The following is a 19,468-nucleotide window of genomic DNA, read 5'->3' on the forward strand; positions in this document are numbered from 1 at the left end:
TCTCCTTACTCCTAGCCCTTCCTAGCCAGCTCCTACCATGTTGAGATATTTCCATCTGCGACACCACCATGCTGAGCCTTGAAGCACTGAGTGGGCAAGTTTGGATAGGCTCAAGTGGGACTCCAAAGTTCATGCAAATGATGATTTAGTACATTTTTTATCCTGTACTTCCTCCAAGGAGCTCAGCATGGTGCACATTTTGGATAAACTGTATTATTACCTGTGAGACAGGTTAGGCTGAGATGTCACGCCTGGCCCAAGTTTACCCAATAAGCTTCATGGGTTGAGCGGGGATTTGAACCCAGATCTCCTTAGTCCTAGTCAAGCACTTTGTCCATTACACCACACTGGCTCTCAGATTAACAGAAAGATGTCTCAGCCCAAGTGACTAATTATAGGTCAGAAGCTTTGTAGCAAATTACACACTGCCTTTCACTTCCACTTTGAAGTTCAGGGTTCCATCCAGCCTGCCATGCTCTCTTCCTAGACACTCCATTTCATTCTAATCCCCCCTCCCCTATTTTTTTTTTTACCTCTTCCAACAGTCAGCCAGCATTCTGGGTCCACTAAGCATGCTCAGTCCTCTCTGGGCTGGGGGGCAGAATTTGCAAGCTTTTTTCTCCTAAAGCTTTTTTCCAACTTCTACAAACCTTTGGGTTGCCCCGAGTTTGCTCATACCTTCCTCTGGTGCATGGATGATGCTGTTTAAACTACCTAAGTATCCACACATGGAGAGAACTGAATTCACTAATAGCACATGTGACTGCGTAACAGCAATGAGTGTGGGAAGTCATGCCTATAGACACCCTTACAATCATGCTCAGGCCTTCATGGGAAGCAGGCCTTTGTTCTATAAATTCTCCACCCTCCCACTTCTAGATCTCAACAACTTTAACTCAGTTTTTCCTTCTTTGCCATGAAGGAATTAATCACTCCTTAAATGAAAAAAACCCTGGTGCTTACATCTAAGCTTTTATAGTAATCTGACACATTAAAAGCAGCATACCAATTTAGTGAAGGTGGCAAATGCATTGACTGATCAGGAAAAGAATAAGCCATGCATTTCCTTTACCCCTTCCAAGACAGAATTCTTGCTTGAAATATCCTTTAATTCAGTGAGGAACAGATGCCTGAGGTCTTCCATTTCCTTTTGAAACTTTGTCCTCTCCTCTTCCTTCCATCTCTCAAATTTTCTCCTTCCTTCCTCTTCTCTTTGGAGAACATTCTCTGCTTCCTGTCAGGAAAATAACAATCCCAAGCTGGACATAAACTGGTTAGAACCCCCACCCCCCAAAAGCTGTGACTTTTCCAGGATAATTTGGAGCTATTTTTAAAACTCTCAACTCAACAGTCATTCCAAGTGAACCAGAGAGATTTGGAAGGAAAGGCTGGATGAGGACTCTGGGTCAGACTTTGACAAGTTGGTCCCAACTGGCTATATTCAGCATGGCATCAACCCATGAATTGGGGCAAGGGGGGAGTTGAGTGGCAATGATCTGCAAAGACAGCTTGCCCTATCAAAGATATTTGCAGCACCATCCTATGGATGTGTACTCAGACACAAGTCCCACGGAGTTCAATGGGACTTAATCCCAGGTTATCATGTATAGCAGGGATAGGCAACCTATCTGGTGCCCTCCAGATACTGAGATGCGGAAGCCCCTGTACAATTATCAATGATTTTGTATAAGGCATGAATTGTTCCCACTTTGGCTACGTGTGGATCATTAAAATTCATCAAGCCAAGAGGTGTTTGGCCTTTCGGGTTCCTCCTAATCCATGATCTTCTAAGTCCATACCTGAGCCCTGCACTGACTCTCGGCCTCCAGTTGGGCATGGGTCTCCTTCAGCTTGACCTTCAGTTCTTCAATCTTACTCTCCATTTGCTCCACCTGTTTCTTCTTCTCTTTCTCTATAAAGTTGATTCAGAAAGAGATGTCATGGCCTCCATTGTAAACATTTAAACTGTGCATAGAAGTGGATGCAGGAATGTGCCAACAGAAATGTTACATCTCAGACAGCTGCATCTTTTCTTACAAAAAATTATCCAGTTTCAACTTTAAAATTAAATGGTTGGAAAAACAATGTAATTATTGTAATTGTAACAAATATTATGCTGTGTTATTGCATGTGATTATGATGATGATGCCATTACTCTGCATGGCACTTTACAAAGTACAGGAGGACTGTTCCCTGACCCAAGAAGCTTGCAATCTAAAATCTGACATAGTGGAAGAAGAGGGAAATCAGCATAAACAATCTGAAATTCTGATTCCCCCCCCCCGACTTTTAAAATGTCTTAATTTTAAGAAATGGGCAGAGCAATCCTATGGTTTCCAAAGGAGCACTCGGATGTTGGAGCACTCCTAATATCCAGTGCTCTGGCAGATGCCTGGCAGAGCAGAAAGAGCGATGAAGGCAGTCTTTGCCTCTCTGTCCTCCTTTCTGTTGCTATTCTCACTAGATGTGCTTTTGACCACATCTAGCGGAGTCACAGGGGGCAGGGAAGGGGGGAGTAACAGGAGCCAGAGTCTTCAAGATGTTGCAGATCCTCAGTGTCTCCACTCCCCACCCCCTTCCCCTTCATTTGCATTCTCAACTGAGGTTGGAGCTCCAATCTTGGGTGAGGAACCTGTGGTGTTTTCCGCAGCAGCTGCAATGGGTGGGGGGAAACAATCTCCATTTGGACTTTTCCCTCTCACGGTCATACGAGGTCTACAGCCTTGGAGGGGGAACTTCAAAATATCCTATGGTCCTTGGGATACTTTTCCAGTGACCATAGGATCCTATGGTGCTGTTGCACTCATGTCCTGCTTGTAGGTTTCCCATGAGCAGCTGTTTGAGATGTCCTGGAAATTAAAGGTTTAATCTGGAGTATTGGGGGCCTGATTGGCACAGACACTGGTTTGATTTCAGCACCAAGTTGAAACATGGCTTTTTACCAAAATCTTTGAGGGCTAATTGGATTCCCTCAAAATTGCACACTGTTTTAACTGTTTTCTTGTTTTAGATTTTAAACTGGTATTTGCTAGCTCAATGATTTAATATATTTTTAGCTATTTAAATTATTTATTGTTTCATACTGTTTCAACTGATTTTATCTGTACGCTGCCCTGAGATCTTAATGACATAGGGTGGGATACAAATGTTTTAAATACATACATACATAAATAAGTTCCTCTCCAGGTCCCCTCACCCTGGAACCCCCTTCATGGGAAAGCTCAGGAGAAGCCCCCAAGCAACCCCTAGTGCTCACCGGCTGCAGTGGCCTCAGGGTGCCTCCGCTGCATGTGGGCTTGAAGAAAGGAGTAGTTCATGAAGGTCTTGTCACAGAGCTGGCACTAGGGAAAAAAGCAGACAGAAGGATGAAGAGCCACATGCTGAAAGGTTCAGCATGTTGGCCAAGGGTGGGAGAAACACCTCCCCCCATACACATACACACACACACACATATGCACACCCCTGTAGATTCTCACCCAAGCCCATCGATTTCATGGAATCGTAGAATAGGTGGGGATCAAAACGCTACCTAGTCCAATGCCAATCCTAATGCAGAACCATCCCATCCACATGCTCAAGATAACCATGAATCCTGGGCTGTTTGGGAACTTCTGCTGAAACATATGAACATCTTTGCTTCTGCTGCCTCTATCAGACAGATGAGATGGAAGAAAAGATTATTCACATTTCCTGTGAACTGTATGTGCTCCAACAGTCCCCATTTATATGAATGTATATATATTATTAGGGCTGTGCAGGGACCCCCCAATCCGCTTTGCAGGGGTGGGCCCAATCCACCTCGGGCAAATTCGGGGGGCCCCCAACCCGCCTCGGCCCCGAACCTGAAGCGGGTTTCTGCCCCCCCAGCTCCTTACCTCGGCCGCCACCTCCTCTGCCACCACCACTGCCTCCTCTGCCACCTTCTCCATTGCGCCTTTGCCGCCACCCGCTGCTGCTGTCTTCGCCGCTGCCACCTCCTCTGCCGCCTCCTGAGGTCTGGACGCGCAGTGACTCTTCTTCCAGGGAGTCACCATTTTTAAAATGGCAACTTCCTGGAACTTCCAGGAGGTTGCCATTTTAAAAATGGTGACTTCCTGGAAGAAGAGTCACCATGCATCCAGGCCTCAGGAGATGGCATGGTGGCAAAGGCAGCGTTGTAGTGGCAGAGATAGTGGCAGAGGCGGCGGTGAGGAGAAGGTGGCTCAGGAAAGGACCTGGAGGTGCCGGGGGGGGGCCTGGGCCAGGGGCCAAAGAGCACCGAGCCCCTGACCTGCTCCGGGCCACTTTGTGCCCCTTCCACTTCACCTCAGAGGGGGCACAAAGTGGCCCGAAGCAAGCAGCCCACTTCAACTCAGGGTTCAGGCCCCAGGCCAAAGCGGTGCACAGCCCTATATATTATATTTTCTCACTGTCCCAATTTTATTTTTGAGGATGCTTAAAAAAAAACCTCATTAGTGTCAGGAGCGCTCTGGCGGCTTCTCCCAGTAGATTCCAATAGCCAACTCAAGACACAGATGAAATGATTTCTTTTCAAAGCTTTAATCCTTTTACAACTTAATGACTCTTTCAGATGCTAATCACCAGCGACTAAAGCAAGGAACAGCAGGGTAGCCTAAGCGTCAAGTAGTCAGTTGATCCCTGTTTGAAAGAGAGTCACTTGAAGACCCAGAACTTATGGGCTAAGGAGACATCCTCCCTCTTTCCCTTGGGTCCATGGGAGGTGGTTGTTGCTTGTGTGCCAAACGGGCGCTACGCCTCCTTTCCGCGCCCTCCATCGCTCGTTGCTCTTTGCATCTGCGTCGAGCGTCTAAGAAGCCCCCCTCCCGCATTCCCTCACTATCCGGGTCGCTATCTATCTCTGGAATGCTGGCAGGAGGAATCTCTGCCAGGTGCTGAGCCTGTGATGAGCCAGCCCCTCTCCCACAGATAGAATCCGAACTGCTCTGAGGCTCTCTGGGCTCAGTTTCCACCCTGACAATTAGTGTGCATACTCACAAACAAGAGTATATTGGCTCCCCTTCCATCCTACTAATAACTGCCTATGTAAACAGTAAATGTTGATATGTGTGTACAAATATAGCATACATCAGGCATTCAGAAATGTGTAATTGTGGTTGAAGGGGTGTGCGTGTCCTTACTGTGTTAACAGGGGTGCTATGAGTGCCTAAGTATGTCCCTATTTACATATGTGAAATGTTGATAGGTAGCTGGAGCAGGATTGACCCAAAGAGTATCTTTTTGGGATGGATTGACTTACCTCTGTCTGCAGTTGCTGGGTGCTCTCTGAGTTGCCACTACTGCCCACGCCTGCTCGCCATGCAAGCCCCGAGATGGCTTGGCAAGTGCCCGGTGAGTGCCGTGGGGCCGCCCATAATGGTGCATAAATGGTGGCTGTAAAGGGGCCAGCTATGCAACATGATGGGGGCAAATGGTCCATTTACGCCTGTAATGTTGCATAAATGGCCCCTTTACGGCCACCATTTATGCAACGTTACTTTTTTTATGGAGAAACCCAAGCTACCATTTTTATGAAAAATGGCCGCTTGTGAAGGGGGTATGCGAGAGCCCAGCGAATGGGTCCAGTAAGTGGTGGCGGCTTGGTGAGCAGGGTCTGGGGGGCTGAGCAGGGAGGAGCTCCCCATACTCCACCCCCCTCTCAGACTCCCACAACATCCCTAGTATCTTTCCTTCTTCCCCCTACAACAGGGGTGTTGAAATTCAGGCCCGGCGGGGCAAATCCAACCCTCTGTGGTTTCCAATCTGACCCCCTGGGTTTCCCCAGATAGGCACACCCCTTGCCCTGGCCCCACCCCTTTCCCCCAAGCACCAATCATTTGGTGGTTTCCTGGCTGTTTGTGCAGTTTTTCCCCCATTCTAAAAGGGGGAAAAGCCTTCTTCTAAGGCTTAATTGCTGGCACTGAGAACTTTAAGCTAAAGTATGCTGGTATTTGGCGTATTTTGGCCCCACCCCTTTTGCCTTCGGCCCCACCCACCATTGGAATGCAGCTCCCAAGAGCTTCTCCAAAGTGGAGTTCAAAGCTCAGGCTGAAAGACACTCAACATCCCAGCCACAGAACTCACCTTGTGGTAGTTATTGGCCCCAGCTTGCAAGAGCAACTGCTGGCTGGCGATCATCTTTTTGCGCCTCCGGCACTCTTCCTTAACACTCTTCAGCTCCTCCGCTTGCTTCTCCAGGTCGTACTTGAGGTGCTTGAGATCTTCTAGCGCCCCCTGGTGCTGCTCCTCCTGAAGTGCCAGGCTCATGCTCAAGCACTCCTGGGAGTGCAGCAGGTATTCGATGATCAGCTGGGCCATCTTCAGGACCTTTAAGAGAACAGGGTCTACTGGCTGCTGACAGTAGGGGCACTTCTCCGCATCAAGGTTGCAAAAGGTGACGCCATGGATACTCTCCTGGAGAGTGGTGAGATCCAGCTCACGAGCCACCCGCTCCACATCAATGGCACTGAACCGTCTCCAGTCGATAGTATCTCGCCGCGACTGGAATTTAAAGGCTGGGATCGCGCCAGGACTGGCTAGCATGCTGCCAAACAGATTGCCACTGCTTTGGAAGTTCACGGGAAATGTGGACCCTGGTATTCCTGTCTGATAATGTCGGGATACGGGTTGTTGTAATGGGTAGTAGATATTAGAAACAAATGGCTAAAAAAACCAAAATGGGCACAGATGGATCAGAGCTGAACCAAAGTGGTAATTGAATACCTGCAACAGTGCAGCCAAGTAATTTTAGACCCTGAACTTCATACTCTTATGGCAGGCCCCTTTAGATGGCCATGTACATTGCTTCGGTTGTGAAGCATGCAGCTCACATTTATCTTCCCCCCTCCAACGGCCATTCCGTGCTTCATAACTGGTTCTACATTTCTGTTATGTTAGAACAACAACAACCATGTTTGCCAACCCCAATTTAAAAACAACCACCACCCCCGGGCAAGTGCAGCTTTGCATTTTAAACTCATAGCACCATCATGACTACAAGTATAAAATACAGTTTTTCTTCTGCTGCCCTGATCACCTGCCACTCTCCGGGTGGTCATTCCCCACCCACCCTACCCTGGTCTGCAGGGCCCTAAATTTTGGGCCCAAGTTCCAGCCCTAGCTGCACCACTGAATACCTGCAATCATGCATTTGCTTATTTGAAGGTATACCCAAAATGTCAGTGGAGGCTGGTGGCTTTGATGTCACTGGGGTGGTGAATCTGCTCTGGGCTTCAGGTAGAACCAGGCAGAACTCTAAAGGAGCTATCCAAGGCCCTCTGCACCTTGGATAGCTCTTTTAGAGTTCTGCCTGGTTCTGCCTGAAACCTGGGGTGGATTTACCACCCCACTGACATCAGAGCCACCAGCCTCTACAGCAAATTGTATACACTGAATTCTGCAAAATTGTTTTCCTTTGATATTTTTCCATTACAATACTCAGTCCTTGAGTACATGTATGTTTATGTCAGCTTATGGGTTTCCATATTGGATGGTTAAACAAACACTGATTCAAAACCCTACTAAAAATTCATGGAATATGTGAACAAATGCAAATAACTACTTTTATAGCTAAAAGGTTTAACTCATTGACTATTCAGATTTAAAACTGGGTATCTGTATTAAGGGTACAGATGGGTGTTTCCAGCTTCCGCATAAAAACACACAGACACACAAAAGGAGGCTTGCACTATCTACAAAGTTATATACAGATCTCTCAGATGCTCAACATGACTATAAAATGTACATAATTATTTGTGCATATTCCTACCCGCAGATGGAAAGCATGAGAGCTACTGAGCTCTCAGCACTGAAAAATCAATCCACTTATACAAAAATCCACCCCATATATATTTATAAGCTTGATTTTGAAAATCTTAGGGCACAATCCTATGAAGATAGTCAGCAGCTTCTGAACTTGGAGGCTGCTGAGTATCCAATGCAGGGTGGCGATCTTCGCCTCTGCTCTCCAGCCACCCCGTTTTTCTGGTAGACAGGTGATTTCACCCATCTAGTAGTGGAGTTTCAGAGGGGGAGGGAAGGAGGCTGGGGAGGCCATAGGAAAGTCATATGGCTGATGCCCCAGTCTCCCCCCATCCCTGCCCCCAGAAATGCCCCCCTTTCCTGTCTCTGTGCTGTTTCCGAGCGCAGAGACATAAGGCTTCATCACACAGAGCATTTATCCTGTGATTGAGATTGCTCCTTCACAGAGGTGTGCAGGATCTTCACAGGATGCTGTGACCCTGCCATGACCCTCCTGCACTAAATGCCCTTTGTTCTGTTCTTAAATAGATTTCAGATAATGAGCTATCAAATTACCCGGCTGTGTCCCGCTTCAGTTTCCTCCATGAAAAGATTGAAAGTGTCAAGAAGAGGAGTGAGATCAATGAAAAATAATGGAAGGCTCAGATATGGGGAGAAGGGGGGGAAGGAAACGCATGTAAAGGGAGTCAGTGGTGATCCTGCATTTAAAATGGAAGCAGAAAGCCCCGTTTTAAATGCAGGATTTTAGGCTGGTGTGGAAATGCCCATAGCCAGAACTGTGATGGCTATGAGGAGGCGGGGTGGGAGGGAGTACAATTTCCAGGCTCCAAGGTCAGAGCCCTGTTACTGAACTCAGAGAAAGTTCAGTAACGGGGCTCTGACCTTGGTGCTTGAGATCTTCTACTATACTTCAAGACTGAGAAATGTACCTAGAATACACAGAAGAGAACATTTCAAAGATTTTGTCTCCAAAGGAAACTGGGAGGCAACAAATCTGTTAAATTTGATGTGATGTTAGTTGGTTTATGAACCCTGGCTTGTTTGGGAGCAACAAACCAGGATCCCGGGTTTGGATGTGATGTTAAGGTATTACTTCCTGGTTAGTTTTACCCACTCGTGTGAAGTGAGGAGTAAATAGGCTGCATGCATTAGCATTCTGCTCATTCACAGTAAGCCAGAAATCCTGGATTATTTTTATGTGTGAACATAACCAGTGTTACATTCATGTGTGATAGATGGTTCATTGAGGCACAAACAGTTTAACACTAGTAACATTTTCAACGCTATGAGGAAGGCAATAAAGGCTCCATGATTTCAGCATTAGTTCCAAACATTGTGTTTTTTCCACTCACTGTTCTGTGATAAAAATGGAGACATTTTCATTACTTTACAATATTGTAGTGACATTTCAGACTAAATGTCAGTTCATTGTTTCACTTCTATTCTAAAACAGATATAATTAGCCAGGGATATAGCTAGATACCACAATGCCTGAACTGGAAACCCTTTAGCTATAGTTTCAAGAATCTGTGTTACTGCTCAATAATGTCTGATACGATGATGTAGAAAAAGAATCCATGACGTCTAAGCTAACAAGCATTACAATTAGGACATCTGATATTGTACAGTGATAAATATTTTCTTTTAAATATGTTATTACTGCTATTACAACAAAGTCAGTTACAGCACAATCTTATGCATGTCTACTCAGAAGCAAGACCCACCAAGGTAAATGGAACTTACTTCCAGGTAAGTGTGTATAGGATTGCAGCCATTGAGTGCAATTCTCTCTCTCTCTCTCTCTCTCTCTCTCTCCTGGAGGAAGTTTGATGCTCAATGGCACTTACTCCCAAGTAAATATTTATAGGATTGCAGTTTTGGGGTTGGGGGTGATGTTTGTAAAATGATACATACCATGTTTCCAGTATAGAACTGCTGTTCTGATCTATCTGGACCCCTTGCTTATTCATAACAGTCAGTTGTGTTGAGCAACAGTGTGTTACTAGGTGTGTCTTGTGTGATGGTAACAAAACTCCAGAGTTCTGCTTGCAGTAGCACAAATATACCACAGCTAAGCAGAACACTCCAATTGGTTAAATATTCATTCTCTGCTTTGTGTGCCTTTGTTGGAGGCTCCAGTGTGAGCAAACAGTGATCGAGAGAGGCAACCAAGTAATAATATTTTTTGATGCATTGTGGAAAAGCTTAACACTCTGTCACATTATTCTAATTAAACCACTGTAGGATTGGAGTCATAAATGAAATGATGCTAAGTGTGCAAATGTCATTTACTGAGGGCTCTAGAGAAACTCCCAGAACAAAAGCAGAATGGCCCATCGGCTTGAACATCACAATTCTGGCATCTGGCCTGCTAGGTATCAAATAATATAAGCTTTGCCCCACCTCTGTGTTTGCGTTTACTATTATGCCTTCACAGTAGTGGTCATATTTATTAGGTGTTTATTATATGTCATACACTCGCTTTGGACTGTTATTGCAACACTATGCATGACACTTAAAATAATAATCAGCTAAAAGTGCTAAAAAGACCTGCTTCTGTTATCCCTGAATACACTGGAATTTCTAGATCTTTCCTGTATTTTACTATCCTTAAATGAATTTTTCATTGCTAGCAAGAGGCAAAGCCAACCAAGTAATTGGGAACAAAGGCCTAATGTGGGTTCAGGCATATATGGTACAGGACAATAATCTTTTTATCAATCCCTAATGCTAGGAAACAACACAAAACAGAAGAACTAAAAGCTCAATGATCAGTTCCTGTTTGGGATGTCTGTGTAAATGTTCAAGCAGAAGCATAAAATTATAATCCATCACTTTTCATTCAAAAATTTAAAAAAGGAACTAGAAAACATGTTTGGATCTATCAGCTACAGAAAGTAGAACTCCAGATGTTTTGGACTTCAACTCCTGGCATTCCTGACCATTGGCCATGCTGGCAGGGGCTTCTGGGAGTTGAAGGGCCAAGCATCTGGGGCCCCATGTACATGGGGCATTTACTCCAGTTCTACTGCACCCCCAAGATGATCATGGCACATGGCACATGACCCATGCCCCTGTCTGTAGCAAGCATGGTTTTTTATGCTTTAAAAACTGCTTTATTGCAAACTTGTTTTGTGATGGTTTTTCTTGTGGCGGCAGCTTCAGTGTGGTTTGGGAGTCTGTGTGACCTTAACTGCCTTCGGTGCAGGCTGTGGGGGAGCAGCCTGACTGGCGGAAGGGAAAGTTCTGTCACAAAAGGGTAGACATGGGAGGAGTGGGCTAAACATGTCTACTCGGAAGGAACTCATTGCCTTCAACTGCACTTTACTGAGTATGAGTGGAGAGACAGGTTGGGAGAATTCCTTTGTCTGCTTTTTTTAAAATCCCCAGACCAATGAATGAGTTTTAAAAATGACACCTACTCCCACAGAGAAAGGGTGGACATTGAGGAGAGGTGCCTGCTTAACATGTTTACTAGGAAACAACTCATCCTCCATTGCACTTCACTGAGTGCTGGGGAGGAGGGGGGTAGGGAGTAAGCCTGTCATTTAAAAACTCTCTCTTATGGAAGTGCAAAGGTATGCAGAACCTTACTGATTTTAAAAGTTCATTGCCCCCAAATGAACCCCTAATCCTGCTGAGAAAGGGTGGAATCAGAGGAGAGGTGTCAGCTAAACATGTATATTTGGAAGTAATTTGTCCTCCATTGCACTTCACTGAGCCCAGGTGAGTGGGGGGGGGGGGCAGGGAGCAAGCCTCCACTCATTCATTGCCCTGCACCTATGCAGTCACTGGTGTTCAGTTCTACTTGCGGGATTCCGGCCACCCAACCTCCAACTAACGCAGCTTCAGGTGCCATTTGCCCTGTGAAAGTGGTTTTTTTTTTTTTTTTAATGTAGATACCACTATACTGGCTACAATACATTTGCTGCAGGAGAAGCAAACCAGATTTCATGGAAAAGTGGATTTAAACAGAGTCGCCTCAGAAACTGTCACTGTGTAGATGGGCCCTGGAGCAACTTCTGCCCACCCCTGAGCTACCCAAGAGCAATTTGCCTGTATCAGCAGCATCACCGCTGCTGCTGGAATCAACTCAGCTAAATATTAATCTCCTTAATCTCTATGCAACATTCATTCATTCATTTCATTTCTATACTGCCCAATAGCCGAAGCTCTCTGGGTGGTTCACATTTACTTTGAATATTGTGCAAACTTTTATTTGCACACTTTTGCACATCAGTCTGTGTGCTTGCCCAAAGTGCCCTTTAAATTAAATTTAACTAGCAAAATCTTTGCCATTTCAGTAAGTGAGGTGTATTGCGAAGGGTCATGGATCACTGCCTTGCTGTGGCGAAGGGGCTTGCGTAACTCAGTGAAGCCATAAGCTATGCCGTGCAGGGCCACCCAAGACGGACAGGTCATGGCAGAGAGTTCTGACAAAATGTGGTCCATTGGAGAAGGAAATGGCAACCCACTCCAGTATTCTTGCCAAGAAAACCCCATGGAATGTATCACAAGGCTAAAAGAGATGACGCCGGAAGATGAGCCCCTCAGGTCGGAAGGTGTCCAATATACTACTGGGGAAGAGCAGAGGGTATTTCCAAGTAGCGCCAGAAAGAGTGAAGTGGCTGGGCCAAAGCCGAAAGGACACTCAGCTGTGGATGTGTCTGGTGGTGAAAAGAAAATCCGATGCTGTAAAGAACAATATTGTTTAGGAACCTGGAATGTCAGATCAATGAATCAAGGTAAGCCAGAGGTGGTCAAACATAAGATGGCAAGATTGAACATCAACATCTTGGGAATCAGCGAACTAAAATGGACAGGCATGGGCGAATTTAATTCAGGTGACCATCATATCTACTACTGTGGGCAAGAATCCCTTAGAAGAAATGGAGTAGCACTCATAGTCAACAAAAGGGTGGGAAAAGCAGTACTGGGGTACAATCTTAAAAACGATAGAATGATCTCAGTACGAATCCAAGGCAAACCATTCAACATCACAGTAATTCAAGTCTATGCCCCAACCACTGAGGCCGAAGAAGCTGAGGTTGATGGGTTCTATGAAGACCTACAACACCTTCTAGAACTAACACCAAAAAAAGATGTCCTCTTCATCATAGGGGATTGGAATGCTAAAGTAGGAAATCAAGAAATCACTGGGATAACAGGCAGGCATGGCCTGGGTGTACAAAATGAAGCAGGACAAAAGCTAATAGAGTTTTGCCAAGAGAACACGCTGATCATAGCAAACACTCTTTTCCAACAGCACAAGAGATGACTCTACACATGGACATCACCAGATGGTCAATATCGAAATCGGATTGATTATGTCCTTTGCAGTCAAAGATGGAGAAGCTCTATACAGTCGGTAAAAACAAGACCTGGAGCTGACTGTGGCTCAGATCATGAGCTTCTTGTTGCAAAATTTCAGCTTAAATTGAAGAACGTAGGGAAAACCACTAAACCATTCAGGTATGACCTAAATCATATCCCTTATGAATATACAGTGGAGGTGAGGAATAAATTTCAGGGATTAGACCTGATAGACAGAGTGCCTGAGGAACTATGGACAGAGGTCCGTAACATTGTTCAGGAGGCAGCAACTCAATCCATCCCAAAGAAAAAGAAATGCAAGAAAGCCAAGTGGCTGTCTGATGAGGCTTTACAAGTAGCTGAGGAAAGAAGGGAAGTGAAAAGCAAGGGAGAAAGGGGAAGATATATCCAACTGAATGCAGAGTTCCAGAGAATAGCAAGGAGAAACAACAAGGCCTTCTTAAATGAACAATGTAAAGAAATCGAGGAAAACAAAAGAATGGGAAAGACTAGAGATCTCTTCAAGAAAATTGGAGATCTCAAGGCAACGTTTTGTGCAAAGATGGGCATGATAAAGGACAAAGAAGGCAGGGACCTAACAGAAGCAGATGAGATTAAGAAGAGGTGGCAAGAATACACAGAAGAACTCTACAGGAAAGATCTGAATGTCCCTGATAGCCATGATAGTGCGGTCACTGAACTTGAGCCGGACATCCTCGAGAGTGAAGTCAAGTGGGCCTTAGGAAGCATTAGTAACAACAAAGCTAGCGGAGATGACAGCATTCCAGCTGAGCTATTTAAAATCCTAAAAGATGATGCTGTTAAAGTGCTGCACTCAATATGCCAACAAATCTGGAACACTCAACAGTGGCCACAAGACTGGAAGAGGTCAGTTTACATTCCAATTCCAAAGAAGGGCAACGCCAAAGAGTGTTCAAACTACCGCACAATTGCGCTCATTTCACATGCCAACAAGGTGATGCTCAAAATCCTACAAGCTAGGCTTCAGCAGTATGCGAACTGAGAACTACCGGAAGTACAAGCTGGGTTTAGAAGAGGCAGAGGAACTAGAGATCAAATCGCCAACGTTCGCTGGATCATGGAGAAAGCAAGAGAATTCCAGAAAAACGTCTATTTCTGCTTCATTGACTACGCTAAAGCCTTTGATTGTGTGGATCACAACAAACTGTGGCAAATTCTTAAAGTGATGGGAGTACCAGACCACCTTACCTGTCTCCTGAGAAACCTGTATGAGGGTCAAGAAGCAACAGTCAGAACCAGACATGGAACAACCGATTGGTTCAAAATTGGGAAAGGAGTACGACAAGGCTGCATATTGTCACCCTGCTTATTTAACTTATATGCAGAGTACATCATGAGAAACGCCGGGTTGGATGAATCACAGGTCGGAATTAAGATTGCTGGGAGAATTATCAACAACCTCCGATATGCAGACGATACCACCCTAATGGCAGAAAGCGAAGAGGATCTCAAGAGCCTCTTGTTGAGGGTGAAAGAGGAGAGTGCAAAAGCTGGTTTGAAACTCAACATTAAAAAAACTAAGATCATGGCATCTGGCCCCATCACTTCCTGGCATATAGAAGGGGAAGAAATGGAAGCAGTGACAGATTTTACTTTCTTGGGCTCCAAGATCACCGCAGACGGTGACTGTAGCCATGAAATTAAAAGACACTTGCTCCTTGGGAGGAAAGCTATGGCCAACCTAGACAGCATAGTAAGAAGCAGAGACATCACCTTGCCGACAAAGGTCCGTCTAATCAAAGCTATGGTTTTCCCAGTAGTAATGTATGGCTGTGAGAGCTGGACTATAAGGAAGGCTGTGCGCCAAAGAATTGATGCTTTCGAACTGTGGTGCTGGAGAAGACTCTTACGAGTCCCCTGGACTGCAAGGAGGTCAAATCAGTCCATCCTAAAGGAAATCAACCCTGAGTGCTCATTGGAAGGACAGATACTGAAGCTGAAGCTCGAATATTTTGGCCACCTAATGCAAAGAGAAAACTCTCTGGAAAAGACCCAGATGCTGGGAAAGACTGAAGGCAAAAGGAGAAGGGGACGACAGAGGATGAGATGGCTAGATAGCATCACCGATGCAATGAATATGAACTTGAGCACGCTCCGAGAGAGAGCGCAGGACAGGAAGGCCTGGCGTGCTATGGTCCATGGGGTCACGAAGAGTTGGAGACGATTGAACGACTGAACAACAACAATTGCAAATGGAGAGCTTGCATGTAGCAAGGCCCCAAGGAGGGATGGAGTAGACTTTTTCATGAGCATGGTCAATGATGGCATCTGCCACCCACTCAGACTTCTCTGTTCTCCCTGAAATCTTTCTCGCAGCAGCTGGGGCAAGGATGAGACATTGATTTTCCCATCAATGATATATTGTTGTGACCTACCCTTGTTGTAATGTGAAGTCTTTGGGGGTGGGGTGGTCTTGAATGCATAATTAAGACCTATTAGCTTTACAAAGGACCTATAAAAGATCTATCTGTCTGTCTGTCTGTCTGTCACACATATGTGCATGCATACGCACACACACGGATCCTAAGAACATAAGAAAAGCCATGCTGGATAAGATCAAGGGTCCATCTAGTCCAGCATTCTGTTCTCACAGTGGCCGACCAGCTGTTGACCAGGAACCCACAAGCAAGACATGAGTGCAACAGCACCCTCCTGCCCATGTTCTCCAGCAACTGCTGTACACAGACACACTGCCTCTGATACTGGAAGTAGCATATAGCCATCAGGACTAATAGCCATTGATAGCCTTCTCTTCCAGGAATTAGTCTAACCCCCTTTTAAAGCCATCCAAATTGGTGGCCATCACTATGTCTTGTGGTAGCGAATTCCATAGTTTAACTATGCACTGTGTGAAGACATCCTTCCTTTTATCTGTCCTGAATCTTCCGCCAATCAGCTTCATGGGATGACCCCAGGTTCTAAGTATTATGAGAGAGGGAGAGTAAAATGTCTCCCCATCTACATTCTCCACACCATGGATAATTTTGAACACCTCTATCATGTCTCCCCTTACTCACCTTTTTTCCAAGTGAAACAATCCCAGCTGTTGTAACCTTCCCTCATACGGGAGTTGTTCCAGCCCTTTGATCATTTTAGTTGCCCTCCTCTGCACTTTTTCCAGCTCTACAGTATCTTTTTTAAGGATCAAGACAGCTGCCTGCATCTTTGGCATCTCCTTGGGGGTGTGGCTATGGGGACCGTCATCATGAGCGCCTGCCCTTCAAAATTTACCACTGCACCATTGGGGAGGGGACAGTGCATCCTTGTGCATTCTGCGCTCAGAGACAATTGCCTGCTCCACTGCTTCAGGATCCCTGGGGCCAGCCATCCAGTTTCACAGGTGGAGAGCAAACAGTTGAGAGAGAACACTGCTGGATACATTTCTGTTGCTTTTACTGCAAGTGTCACCAAAGTATTTTACTTTTTCCTGTGGGGCAGGATATAGATTGACATTGACCCCCTGGTAACCAGAGAGACGGAGAATCAAGCCTCTTTGTATTTGCATGCCCTATTTGGTTACTCCCACTTCTTCATCTGCCTAGCTGAGAATCTGTTTCTTAATCATGCTAATGGGAGGGCAACTTGTTGCCCTCCTGAAGTTTTGACCTACGACTCGTATTAGCCCTAGCCAGCACAGCCCATATTGAGGGATAATGGGAGTTGTAGGCCAAAACATCTGGAGGGCCACATGTTGCCCATCCCTGTGCTAAAGGGTGATGGAAAATTGGATACAAGTTTTTAGAGAAAAGAAAGAGAAAGGCAGACAAACACTAGCAAAATAATTGCAGGTTGTATATATGGAGCAAGGGCCTGTATATCACAGGGAGTTCTGGCAATGCCGTGTGTCCTCCTCCCTTTGCAGGAGTGGGTCACCCTGAAAAGCTGGAGAGCAGGATATACCCTCACTGCAACAGTGTCCCCAGGTGCAGGGCTGTACTTTCCCCCATAGACATGAATGGCACTTACTCACATGGGAAGGGGAAAGCAAATACACAAATATGTACACACACAGAGAGAGACAGAGAGACAGAGAGAGAGACAGAGAGACAGAGAGAACAAACACATTTCAGGAACTTTTAGGATAGGAGCTGATCCTGCTCCGGCCAGGTATTAAGAATCAAGCCCACTCCTATTTGCCTAAATCTCCACCATCACCTGCCTATCCCACACTGATTTAACTTTCTTGGTCATGCTAAAGCATGAGCTTGAGTGTGATGAAACTGGCATATTTAGCCCTATCTAGACATTATGCTTCCATGAGGAGTCCCCACTCCCTCTGTCACACCCCTTTCAGATTTCCATAAGGTTGGGGAATGTCTGAAGTGAACATAAGAACATAAGAAGAGCTGGATCAGATCAAGGGTCCATCTCCTCCAGCATTCTATTCACACAGTGGTCAACCAGCTGCCCATGGAAAACCCACAAGCAGTGAATTCCATAATGTAACTATGTGTTGTGTGAAGAAGTACTTATTTTCACCTGTCCTGAATCTCCCGCCCATGAGCTTCAGGGGATGACCCCAGGTTCTAGTATTACAGGGGAGAAAAAGATGCTCCCTATCCACTTTCTCCACACCTTGCATAATTTTGTACACCTCTGTCATGTCTCCCGTCATTCACCTTTTCTCCAAGCTAAACAATCCCAGCGGTTGTAACTTTCCCTCATAGGGGAGTTGCTCCAGCCCCTTGATCATTTTGGTTGTACTTTTGGGGAGCTTGCTGTACACATGTAGGCTCCCCATACACACACGAACAGGGTTCAAAACTGTGCAAGGAACCAACACAGATACTGCAGGCTCCCTGCTTCATGCCTTGCCCTCCTGTCTCTGGCTTGCCTGAGGAAGGACAAGCCAGAGTTCCCAGTGTGCATGTCATGAGACACAAATCACAGATAGATGGCAGGTCTGCACTTTTGTGTAGCCGCCTGCTCCTGCTTGCTTCTTTAGAATGCTGGCTTATTGTGATGTGCAAATGCACTCATGCCTCACGGCCTGTGGTATGCAGGCGAAAAAGGCGGTGTGGATTGTGTTGTATTGGACAAGAGATCAATATCTGTCTTGAATGTCAGCATCACAGTTCCCACACTCCTCAGCTTCCTATTATAATATTATTATTGCAGTTCGCCAGATGAAATTTCCCCCTCAAGTACAACTCCGTGCTAAGAAATGCAGCACTCATGAAATTCCTGTTTTTCTCGTAGCTGTTAATGTAAGACTCAGGAGCCCTGCCCAGAACATGCCAGCACCCCCACTGTAAAACATCACTGGTACTCACTCCTTGTCTCTCTCAGTCACCATAAGAGATAATGTCCTTAGGAACAGCCCCCCATTGACAACCCTCAGCAGCTGCTCTGCCTCTACTCATCGGGAAACTTGGCCCTAGGTTTCTGAACGTTAGGAACCACCAGTGCCTCTGAAGTGGAGGATGTAACAGGGCCATCCAGGCCCAGCTAGCCTTCTGAGCCATGCTCGGAAAAAATGAACTTCCCCTAGAGGCAGAATTTGGCAAGGACGTAATCACTGCGCTGTTTCAAATGGCACAAGTAGCAATGCCATCATCACTGTTCATTTTATTTTGGCAGACTGCTTTATAACCAGAGTGTATCCCCTTCGGCGCCTCTGCTTCCCTTCACAGTGAATAAACTCTCTTCCTGCCACAACCCAAATCCTCTCCAATGGCTTCAGATTCTCTGGCCATAAAGAGGTTTCCAACAAATCTGGTGTTTAAGACAATGTCCTCAGTTGGGCTAGGTTAGCTGGGTGGCTATTCGGTTCATTGGTTATTTCCTAACTTTAGAGTTCAGATCTTCCTCTTGTGTGTTGTACGAAACAATGTGCAACAGCTGCTAATGCTTAACTGAGCAGGGGAAATATGCGAGAGGCTGGGAGAGAAGGCAAGATCTGGCTTGAAGAAAGCATAGTCTGTAGTCCCTCCTCCTCCCTTCTTCCTCCTCCACTCTCTTAATAGTCACAATGCACGCTTTCAGTTCTATATACCAAACAAAGCAAATCCTTACCTCTCCTCAGAATGCATGGTTTATGGAGTGGTGCTGAGAATGTGTGTGTGAGGGGGGAGGAGGGGGAGTGATCAAAGTAGCATGGATTTTAGGCAGAACTCTCTGAGCCAGAATCCTCCTTCTCCCCTCCCACCCAGGAAATTCAACACCATCCAGCAAAAGATCCCAGCACTGGTTCTCTACAGCGACAAATCACCTTCTCGGCCTAAATTCGCAACGTCAGGATGAATCATAAAAGCAACTCTGTGGCTCTCCCCTGAAACAGCTTCTCCCTTGGGGGATGGAAACAGCTATTTAGCTGTTCCCAAAGCCAAGCCGTTGCTGTAGTAACTTATAAAAA

At 45.8% G+C, this 19,468-nt stretch overlaps 1 protein-coding gene across 1 annotated transcript in view; it reads right to left on the reverse strand.

Moving 5' to 3' along the window:
- Positions 1–19,468, reverse strand: part of DZIP1L (DAZ interacting zinc finger protein 1 like) — a 48,677-nt gene extending 29,209 nt beyond the window's left edge. The window contains exons 1-5 of the mRNA XM_084842009.1: positions 19,129–19,468; positions 6,082–6,660; positions 3,257–3,341; positions 1,800–1,912; positions 1,073–1,234 (exon numbers count right to left, since the gene is read on the reverse strand). Of these exons, the coding sequence (XP_084698135.1) occupies positions 1,073–1,234; positions 1,800–1,912; positions 3,257–3,341; positions 6,082–6,540 (819 nt within the window). The 5' untranslated portion in view covers positions 6,541–6,660; positions 19,129–19,468. The remainder of the gene's footprint in view (positions 1–1,072; positions 1,235–1,799; positions 1,913–3,256; positions 3,342–6,081; positions 6,661–19,128) is intronic.

This window comes from Heloderma suspectum, chromosome 3, assembly GCF_057233095.1.
Source record: "Heloderma suspectum isolate Gila_16-S chromosome 3, 16-S_ref, whole genome shotgun sequence".
Taxonomy (NCBI): domain Eukaryota; kingdom Metazoa; phylum Chordata; class Lepidosauria; order Squamata; family Helodermatidae; genus Heloderma; species Heloderma suspectum.